Genomic DNA, 10,247 nt, shown 5'->3' with positions numbered 1-10,247 from the left:
TGGGTTCGGGGTGGCGCTGATGTTCATGGGCGTGCCCCATCCGCCTCCGACGGCGGGCGTCATGCCTCCGGCCATGGGCATCGGCGTGCGTCCAAACGGCGTCCGGGCGCCTCCAGGCGTCATGCCGCCGGCGGGCGTCCTGGCGCCGTGGTGGGCCGGCGTGCGGCCGCTCCTGGCCATCGAGGCCTGGGTCGTGTACTGCGTCTTGAACGCGTTGCAGAGCGCCGCCATGTCGGCCAGCTGGTCGGCCTGGCCCAGCTTAAACGCCCAGGGCACCACCTTGACCGGCCACGTCTGGATCGCCGCGTCGCGGTTGGCCTTGAACGACAGGTTAAAGTAGCCCGGCCGCTGCTTGTTGAGCCCAAACGCGTACACCGAGCGCGACGGGTTGGCCAGCGACCAGTTGGTCAGGTACCGGTTCAGGTCCTCCTCGTTGGCGCCCTTGTACTTTTCGTGGTTCATCATCATCTCGACCATGTTGACCATCGGCTTGACGTGGTTGACGATAAGCTCGTCGAGGTCCGAGTAGGAGCCCATGCCCTCGATGCGCAGCACGCGGCCCAGCGAGTAGTCGCTCTCCTTGTCCAGCTCGAGCACGTCTGCGGTCAGGAGCAAAGCGCAGCGGCAAAGGCGAATGCAGTGCGGAGAAGGTTTCGTCTCGTCAGCGTCGTCGCCCAGGTCAGTCCATTTGCCCGCTCAGAAGGCCGCCGGTTTTGCCCGCCAGGCCCCTCCACTCACCAATGTTCTGGTAGACGTCGTCGTCGACCTTCCACGTGACGGCGAGGTGGTCGTCGCCCTTGGAGCTGGGCCGGACGACGACGCTGCCGCGCGGCTGGTTGGCGAGGAAGCTCTGCGCCTGGCGGTAGTTGAAGTTGTGGTAGTTGGGGTGGTCGACGACGCGGTTCTGCCGCCGCGTCTGGCTCATGAGCTTGGCCTTGTTGGCCGCCTCTTTTGTCCAGCGGTCCGCCTTGTCGTGGTCGTAGAAGGTCGAGTCGACGGGCGTGCGGCCCTGACCCGGGTGGCGCTGGCTGAGGTCCCATGGCCGGATGCTGAGCTCGACGCGGCAGTTGACCTTGTCGAGCTGCGTCACGATGGCGTCGAGCGTCTGGCCCTGCTGGATGCGCTGGTGCAGGCGCGGCTCGTCGGGACCGGGGGGGTAGGTGTCGCTCGTGTTCTGCGCCTCGATGATGCCCTCGATGCCCGAGTCGAGGCGGCACCGGATGAAGCCCTCGGCCATCTTGTTGCTGCTCTGCACGCGCGTCACCTCGACCGAAACGACAAAGCCCTTGTCGAGCGTCTTGGACGTCTCGCCCGTGAACATGGTGAGGATCTCGTCGGGCGTCGGCAGCGCCTGCTTGGGGCGCAGGTCGTCGTACGGCTTGATCAGCTCCGTCTTGCACGAGTGGAGCGTGGCGCGCTTCTTGAGCCCCTTGCGCTCAAAGAGCATCTGCGCGTAGTTGTCGAGGTCGAGGGTGCCCAGCTTGCCCGCCGGGTCCGGGTCCTCCATCAGCTCGCGGCACGGCATGCTGAAGTGCTCGCCCTCGAGGTCCTCCTCGTGCTTGTTGAGCGCGTCGGCGGCCATCTTGCGCGGGAAGTCGTAGTCCTCGGGATGGATGCGCGTGCAGTCAAGCGCGTCGGGCACGTCGTCGTCGTCGGCCTCGAGCAGCATGTCCTGGTCGATGCGGAGGAACGAGACGCAGTTGGTCCACACGTGGAACGTGACAATGTCGCGCTTGATGAGCACCTCGCGGTTGATGAGCGTGCCCTCGAGCTTGGTGCTGATGGCGCTCGTCAGCGCGTGCGCCTTGCGCGGACCCAGGCCCGCCACGTACTGCAGCATCGTCTGCAGGTACGGGCTCGACATCGACTGGTTAATCTCGACGCCGACCTCGTTGACCACTGACGAGATGGCGCGCTCAAAGTGCAGCCGGAGGCGGTCCTGCGGCAGCAGCCGCTGGTGCGGGTCGAGGATCACCGCCGTCAGGTCCGGGCCCAGCGCGGCAAACTCGTTGACCGGCGACTGGGCGTAGCGCGCCAGCGCCAGGCAGTACCGCCCGAGCTCGCTCAGCTCCGGGAACTCTTCGGCGGCGCGCTTGCTGTGCTGGTAGATGCGCGCCACGTCGTCGTAGCACGTGACGACGTCCATCAGCAGCTGCTCGCCGTTCTGGACGTCGTCGTCGACGCACATCTGCTGGTGCGCCTCGTCGACCAGCTCCCTGACGATGCTCCTCAGCTCGGCCGTCCTCGGGCTCCAGCCGCTGACCACGATGACGTCCGGCCGGCGGTCCTTGACCAGCCGGATGAAATCGGCGCGGTGGTCGGTGAACTCGGCCTTGCCGCGCGTCCTCTCGAGCTCGAGCTCGCGCTCCTGCAGCTGCCTCGGCGTCAGCGGCCGCAGATCGTCGAACGAGGTGTGCTCGCGGAAGCGGCCGCGCTCGTCGAGGAAGACGGCGGCGACCGTGTCCTTCCTGGGGTCGCCCGCGCCGTGCGAGACGGCGAGCACCTTGGGGACGCGCTCCTCTTCCTCGATCTTGGGGTCGCGGTTGCGCGCCTCCATGCCCCTGGACATGATGGGGCCCATCGAGACGCGCTTGGCCATGAGCTGCTCGCAGAAGCGGAGCAGCGTCTCCCTGCACTCCTCGCGCAGCCACTCTTTGAGCCAGAGGCGGCCAAGCGGCACGAGGTGCTCCTTGAGCGCTTCGGAGATGATTTCGCGCCGCTGCGCGTTCCACAGCTGGCTCGCCTCGCCGAGCCCCTCGCTGGCGTAGTTTGTGTAGAGGCGCGTCTCGAAGCGCGACAGCACCACGTCGCGAAGGCCGATGTCGAGCTTGATCAGCAGGTCGGCCTCGGCCTGGAGGATCTGGAGGTACTGCGCCGGCTGCTGCGGGATCAGGCGCACCGGCTTGCCGCGCAGGAACTTGAAGTTGGCATACGGGTGCTGCTCGTCGATCTTGACCATGCCGCGCTCGGTGGGCTCAATGTTGATCTCGGCAGAGTCCTTGAACAGCTGGCGGATCTCGCGCTTCAGCAGCGGGTCCTTGCCAATGTCCTGGACGAGCAGAAGCTTTGCCTTGGACAGCGCAATCTCCGACGTGAACGTGCCCCACTCGGCGCCCACAAACTGCTCGGCGTACTCAAGCGGGGGCAGCGGCTGATCCTCGGGAATGTAGCGGCGCGCGGCGCCGGTGACGTTAGCCGCGAGCTCGACCGAGCTGATGCCAAAGTTCCTGGCAAACTCGGAGATGACGGTGCCCTTGACGCGCTCGTACTGGCCGACCATGCTGGGCTTCTTGAAGTTGCCCGCTGCGGCCGCAGACTTGGCCCCGCCGTTGATCGTGAGGCCCTCCATGTCGTCGGCGGCCGCATCGCCGCCGTCGGCGAGCTTCTGGGCGTCCCGCATGCGCTGGCCGTACTGCATCGTGAGCCACTCGGTCAGGTCCGAGATCTCCTCGAGGCTCGTGGCCTGCTCCAGCATGTCCTCGAAGACCCGCTTCTGCTCCTCGGCCGACGCAGCCTCGGCGGCGCGGGCGGCGGCGGCCTCTGCGTCCTGCTCTCCCTCGCCCTCGGCCGCTGTCGGGGGCGCCTCCTGGGGCCCGAGGTTGAGGCGCTCGAAGGTCTCTCGCAGCGCCTCCTTCCTCTCCAGCAGGTTCTTGAACTTGAGGCCGAGACCGCTGAGCGTATAGAGCTCGCGCCGCGTGAGCAGGTCGATGCCCTTGTATCGCTGCTCGACCGAGTCGAATGCGACCTGCTCCAGCTCGTCGAAGCGGTGCTGGTAGAGGAAGGGCACCTCGAGCAGGTCGTTGAGCATGTAGGCGAGCATCAGCCGGACGCAGTTGAGGAACTCGGTGCGGAAGCGGGACTGCACGCCGGCGTCGTCGAGGAACTCGGCATTGCAGCGGGGCGAGATCCTTGTCGAGGCCCACTTTGCCGCCTCAAAGAGCTCGGCGTCGCTCAGCTTCCGACTGAGCAGCTTGAGGCCCTCTTCGCCGGGCATGGCCAGCTGCATTCGCTCGGGCACGTCGGTGCGCTTGATGCGTTCGTCCTCCACCGTCAACATGCGCTCGGCGATCTGCGCCGGCTCGAAGATCTGCGGCGGGCGTGAAAGGATGGGCAAAGGTGGCAGGGTTCAGGTCAGCGGCTCGCTCGCTCGCCCTTGCAACGGATGTTCGGCAGAGGAACAGGACCAGCCGTCACTCACGTCCTTGTACTCCATCTTGGCCTTCTTGTCGATCTCGAGCCCGTCCTCGTCGTCCTCCTCGAGCGCCCAGTAGTAGTCCTCTCCGTTTCCAAAAATGTCGTGGATCTCGTCCCAGGCCTCGCGGTCGATGCCGGCCTTGGCCGGGTCAGCGGCGGACCCGGACATCCTGGCCCTCCGCTTCTCCTCGCGCCTCTCGCGCCTTCGCGCCTCCCTCTCCTCCTCGTCGAGGTCGCGCATCTCCTCCTCGTCCTCGTCCTCCTCGATAAAGTCGTCGAGGCCGTCGTCCTCGTAGCCGACCTCTGGCCCGCGCTTGCGCGACACCTCGGCTCGGATCGCCCTGCCGACCGAGGGCAGGTCGTCGTCCTCGTCGAGGTCGAGATCCCTCCGACCGGCGGGCTCATCGTCGTCGTCGTCGTCCTCAAAGATGGCGGCGAGCGTCTTTTGGTTGGACTCGACATCGTCCTCGGCGCCCGGCGACGAGGGGCCTCTACGGATGCGTTTCAGGCGGTGCTACGTGGTCGAAAGCGGGCGATGGGAGGGGAGCAGTCGGAGCGGGGCGAGACGGGGTCAGCTGGCGTCTCTGACGTCGTGCGGGAGCCAACGCGTCCAAGTGGTGGGCTGCGGACGACTCACCGGCTCCTTTTGCCTGACCTGGCCCGTGTTCTCCGCGAGCAGCTCCAGGTCGTCCTCGTCGACCTCGAAATCCTCTTCGACTTGCTTCCTCTTCTTCCTCCTCCGCCTCCTCCTCCGCCGGGACTCTTCGTCGCTGCCCTCCTCTTCCTCGTCGTCTTCGGCGATGAAGCCCTCGGCGATGCGCCTGGCCTCTTCCGGGTCGTCGTCGTCCTCTTCCTCGCTGCTGTCCTCGCCGCCTGATCCGACGAGGTTGCCGTTGTTCCTCATGGTGGGCTCTCCCTCTTCCTCGTCCGAGGGGACACCCTCCTCGTCATCCTGGAAGTGGGCCGGGGGGACGGCGTCCTCCTCGTCCATGGTGGGCAGGCGGAGGGCTTCTCAGGCGAGGGCGGAAAGGTCTCGAGTGGCAACGCAAGCGCAATGCTGAGGGTGCGCCTGAAGGTATGGGCGGCCCTGCGCGAGCGACCAGCCCCTCTAGATGGCCGAGAGGGTAGTAGGTGGAGGACAGGGGGGCGCCGTCAAGCGAGCGGTGGTGCAGGGCCGAGGTGGCAGCGGGTCCGCAGCGTCGTGGAGGTTCGTGCAGTCTCCTTTTAGCTTGCTGCCTGTTTGCTGCTGCTGGTGGGAAAGCGTGAGGTCGATGGCGGAGAGGGGAAAGACAACGAGGCAGGGTGGATAGAGGGTAGAGGCAGAGGCGGCCGGGGTGGCGATACGTGCTCCGCCGCGCTTCGATCAACCTCGCCGTGCTGCTTCACTCGCCTCCCCGCCGGCCTCTGTCACAGCGCGCTGAGCTCGGAGCCGTCGAAACGGGACTCTGTTGAGCAGTGGGCTCGGCACCGCAGCCGGCTGGCTGGCCTGGCTGGCTGGCGGGCTGGCTTGGCTTGGCTGGCTGGCCTGGCAGGCTTTGTATTGCCCGCCGGGCTGCAGGTGCCCAATTTTGGAATTCCAACCTGCCTCAACTAGCGGCAGCGGTGGGCGAGCGGGTTTTGTATTCCACCCGTTGGCATTTTTTCGTTTCTTCGCGTGCCCCGGGTAGGGGCCAGGGCCAGGCGGCGGCGGGTGCGGCTGGCTGGGTGCGCTTCGCTGCGCTGCTGCTGTTCGGTGTGCGTTCGCCGTTCGAGGTGCGCTCGCCTCGCTCACCATCAGCCCTGCCTCGATATTCGCTCCGCCGCCGACGACCGCCACCACCACCACCTATCATCATCCTCCATCGCATCGACGCCGCTGAGCACGACACACCTAGGCTTTCGACAGCACTCAACGCACGCGCCGCTCTCTGACCCGATCCGTCGGACCACCACCACCACCAGCACGACTTCCTTTGCTTTTTCTGCCCACCATGTCGCTCGGTGAAGCATCCTCGTCGGCGCTCCACCTCAACTTCCCGCCCTCGACGGGAGCAGGCGTCATGCACTCCCGCTCCGTCACCGGCGTCCACGTCCACCCCGTGAGTAGGCGGGCGGTCCCATCGTCTCATTTCTCACCCGCATCGCTGACCCCTTGCCCTCCTGCCTCCACCTCTGCGGAAACCCCCGCTCCCTTCCCCCGCGGCTTGCACCTGCGCAGGTGGCGCTCTTCTCGATCCTCGACCACTTCCTCCGCCGCAACGATGGCCAACAACGCGTCATCGGCACATTGCTCGGCACCAGGACAGAGTCGGAGATTGAGATCAAGAACTGCTTCGCCGTGCCGCACCTCGAGAACGAGGAGCAGGGCCAGGTCCAGGTCGACATGGAGTACCACCGCAACATGTACGAGCTCGCGCAAAAGGTCCGACCGGACGAGGTCATCGTCGGATGGTGAGTCGCCGTCGTCGTCGCAGAGTCCATGGCCAGCTTGGCCGCGTCGGCAACCGAGCCTCGAGAGAGCTGATCCGTCTGTGCCCGCTCGGCCTGGATCCTCTCCCTCCCCTCCCCTCCCTTCCCGACTGCTGCTGCTGCTGCTGCGCGCACGTTCAGGTACGCCACCTCGCCCGAGCTCAACACCTACAGCGCCCTGATCCAGGACTTTTACTCTCGCGAGACTGCGCCGCACCAGGCCGTGCACCTCACCATGGACACGTCCATCGACGGCGCCAAGGCCACCGGGCTGGGCATCAAGGCCTACGTCTCGTCGCCGCTGGGCGCCACGCCCAAGGCCGAGAACTGCGTCTTCCTCCCGCTTCCCACCAACCTGCTCCACTCGACTCCGGAGCACGCGTCGCTCTCGCTCCTCGCCTCGCCAAACGTCTCGTCGCCCCTGTCGGACATGGACGCCCTCGCCGCCAGCCTCAGGCAGGTGCAGGCGCAGCTCGACCGCGTCCTCGGCTACGTGCGCGCCGTCCTGGCCGGAGAGCGCGAGGGCGACAAGGCCGTCGGCCGCTTCCTCAACGACACCATCTCCGTCGTCCCCGCCGGCATGGACGACACCAAGCTCGAGAACCTCTTCAACGCCCACCTCCAGGACGTCCTCATGGTCTCGTACCTCGCCAACGTCGTGCGCGCCCAGGCCGAGGTCTCGTCAAGGCTCACCCTCCTCACCTAGGCCGTCGTCCGTCGTCGCTCGCTCGTCGTCGTCGTCGTTTGTCGTCGTCCTTGTCGTTTGCTAGAGTTCACCCGGCGAGCACCCGTTCGCCCGCTCCCTTTCTAAAAAAATCCCAACGGCATGGGGGAGCGCCGGGCCAGCGCTCCCCGTCGTGGATCCACCACCGCCCGCCTGCTCTCCCTTGTAAATGCATGGTCCGATCCTCTGATCCAGTCTGTCCCGTCGGGCTTCCGTTCTCCGATTCAGCCCAGCGTGAAAGCGGAGCAGCCCGTCGGAAACGGGAGGGTCTGTCCGGAAGCGGATAGATGAGCGACAGCGGCAGCGCACGGGTGGGTCGCGATCGATGGGCCGTTCCGTGAGCGAGGTCGTCAACGATGGGTGGGTATGATACAAGGCAAGGCGGGCAGAGCAGAAAGGGGATGAAGTCTGTGTCGATCAGTGTTGAAAGTGGGGGGCGGGCGAATGCTGTATATGCTGCGGGCCAAGGCGGCGGTATGCTGGAGCGCATCTCGCGCTGTCCCGCAGTGATGCTTCAGTGATGCTGGTGCAGAAGGCAAGACTGGCTGGTGGGACGAGGCTCCAGGCCGGCGCTACTGGCCCTTGTCCTCGCCGCCGTCGGTGGCATCGTCGATAAAGTGCCAGTCGGCGCAGTCGCGGCAGTCGTCCTCGCTGCGCCGCCTCGGCACCGCGCGGGTGTCGTCCTCGTCCCGCTGGCCCTCGTCGTCGTCGTCGTCCTTGTCCTTCCCACCCCTCCACGGCCATCGCCAGCCCAGAGTCCGCATCGGACCTTCGGTGGAAGATGCCAGCGACCCTGACTCGGCCAGTGACCTGGTGCTGGACTTCATCTTGACCTTGCCCTTGCCCTTGGCCTTCCGCACCTTTTCGCTCCAGTCCTCGTCGAGGACGTTGTCGATCAACGTGTTGATGCGGTGCGTCGTCAGGCTGCTGCCCCAGCCGAGCTTGCCGACGGTGTCGTAGAGGATCGTCTTGCCCGAGTGGCACTTGGACTCCATGGCATAGCCGAGGTTGGAGCAGAACGAGCCGGCGCCGTTGCACTGACCCATGGCGATCGAGTCGGCCGTGTTGTAGACGTGGGTGATGGGCAGCGCCGAGACGGGGCTGTCGTCCGGGTGCCTGGACGGCGGCAGCGGCAGGTGGAGCCGCAGCGCCGCCATCCGGTCGCCGGGAGCCTCAAAGGTGATGGTGGGCGCGCCAAAGGTGATGCCGAGCAGAGCAGAAACGGCGCCGCCGAGGCTGTGGCCACTGATCCAGATCTGCGAGTCCGGATAGAGGTACGAGATGTTGTTGTACAGGTCCGTGGCGGCCGGGTAGTAGAGCGACTTTTCCACGAGCGCCCGCTCGAGGCACGACTGGCCGCACGTGTCGCCGTGGCCCGCGTAGCAGTCGCACACGGGCGTCCACGACCACGAGACGCGGGCGCAGCAGCACGAGAAGAGCATGTTGTCGTTGACGCGGTCGCGCCGCGCCGTGTCGCCGCCGCCAGGCAGCAACGCCGAGCTGGTGCCCTTGAGCGCGACGACAATGGTGCTATTGTCCTGGGTGGTAAAGATGTGGCCGCGCATGCCGTCGCCCTCCCAGCCAAACGAGTCGGTCAGGTTGAAGCCGCCGGTGGCCTCCCAGCCAGAAGTGTCGTTCTGGTAGGCCAGCGCCGCCATCTTGGCAAAGGCGAGGATCGTCTGGCGGTCTTCGGTATCGGGTGCATCGATCTCGACATCTTCCCAGTCGAGCTCGGTCGAGGCGGCGCAGACGGCATCCTCGTACGAGGTGCCGCGCACCTCGAGGTAGCGGTTGACGTCGCGCGGGCGCGTGACTGTCTGGCGGACCGTCTTGATGGGCGGGATGTGGTAGGGGTCGCTCGGGTCCGACAGGGACGAGAGGGCGTGGACCTTGTAGTCGAAGTCGGTCGTGGCGCGGAGGCCGGTATACGCCTCCATGCCCTGGTGGTAGGCCTGCCGCAGGCCAAAGTACTTGTACTCGGATCGGGGCTGCTCAGGTGAGGGGCGGCCAGACCAAACGGTCGAGAGGGCGTTGGTCAAGTAGCGCTGCAGGCTTTGGGCGAGCGACCATATGGGTTGCTGTGCGGTCGTATCGATCCAGAGGGGTGTTTGGGAGACGGCAGCGGCGCCGGCGACGGTGGCCGACGATGCAGCGACGAGCACGAGGGCGAGGCAGCTGAGCGAGCAGAGGAGCGTGAGCCGTGGGCGACTGCGTGCGCGGTGGCGAGGGGTGGCCGGCATCTTGGCTGTGACACAACCGCGCGCGACTTGCGATCTGGGCGAGAGGCCGAGGTGTGTGCTGGCGGTGACGGTGGCGGTGGTGGGCTCAGTGGCGATAACTGCGGCGAGAAAACAAGCGCTTGTTTGGCGATGTGGGGTGTGTTGAGAGACGGAAGAGTGTGCAGTGGTTCGCCTGCGTGGCAAGAGCAGGAACGTGGAGATGAGGGCTTTGATAGGTGCTGTTGATGGTGCTGTCGATGGTGGTGGTGGTGGCGGTGGTGGCGGACGGCGGGCCGACAGGGGTCCGATCGATGGTCGAGGCCAGAGGTGGCGAGCGGGCGCTGCCTCGTTGGGGCAACAGCTGGGCTGGCCTGCGTGGACCCTGCCTGCCTGCCTGCCTGCCTGCTTGCCTGCTGGTCAGCCAGAAAAAGATAAGCTCGCCGAGGCGGGGGGCGCTTGCGGGGGGCCAGGCAGGCAGCAGGCAGGCCAGGCAGCGGTGCGGCAAGGTGACGCGCGGCCACACCGGTTGCCAGGGCCACAGCCCAAGCCTCCACTTTGCTGCGGCCGCCACCGTCTTCGCTGCGCAGCCACCGTACGAGCCCACCACCTCCTCTGCGCCACCAGCCCCGCCGCTACGCCTGCTCGACAGGCCAGAGAAGAGA

General features: G+C 66.5%; 3 protein-coding genes across 3 annotated transcripts in view; 1 reads left to right on the top strand and 2 right to left on the bottom strand.

Annotated features, from left to right (window-relative positions):
- The window catches only part of PFL1_00393 (uncharacterized protein), a gene marked incomplete at both ends in the record, with an annotated part of 5,450 nt that extends 265 nt beyond the window's left edge, over window positions 1-5,185 (bottom strand). Inside the window, 4 exons of the mRNA XM_007877889.1 lie at window positions 52-599; window positions 739-4,087; window positions 4,199-4,708; window positions 4,832-5,185. Of these exons, the coding sequence (XP_007876080.1) occupies window positions 52-599; window positions 739-4,087; window positions 4,199-4,708; window positions 4,832-5,185 (4,761 nt within the window). The remainder of the gene's footprint in view (window positions 1-51; window positions 600-738; window positions 4,088-4,198; window positions 4,709-4,831) is intronic.
- A 979-nt stretch (window positions 5,186-6,164) lies between these two features.
- Window positions 6,165-7,348, top strand: PFL1_00392 (uncharacterized protein; the record flags this gene model as incomplete). Its single annotated transcript, XM_007877888.1, has 3 exons — window positions 6,165-6,272; window positions 6,392-6,624; window positions 6,784-7,348. 3 exons carry the CDS (start codon window positions 6,165-6,167, stop codon window positions 7,346-7,348), a joined length of 906 nt encoding a protein of 301 aa, XP_007876079.1.
- Window positions 7,349-7,938: 590 nt separating this feature from the next.
- On the bottom strand, window positions 7,939-9,606 carry PFL1_00391 (uncharacterized protein; the record flags this gene model as incomplete). The annotated part of the gene is made up of 1 exon (XM_007877887.1): window positions 7,939-9,606. One exon carries the CDS (start codon window positions 9,604-9,606, stop codon window positions 7,939-7,941), a length of 1,668 nt encoding a protein of 555 aa, XP_007876078.1.
- Between the last annotated feature and the right edge of the window lie 641 nt (window positions 9,607-10,247).

Source organism: Pseudozyma flocculosa (assembly GCF_000417875.1).
Source record: "Pseudozyma flocculosa PF-1 unplaced genomic scaffold scaffold00001, whole genome shotgun sequence".
Taxonomy (NCBI): domain Eukaryota; kingdom Fungi; phylum Basidiomycota; class Ustilaginomycetes; order Ustilaginales; family Ustilaginaceae; genus Pseudozyma; species Pseudozyma flocculosa.
Note: the sequence above shows the minus strand (reverse complement) of the source record. Positions and strands in the feature narration are given on the sequence as shown.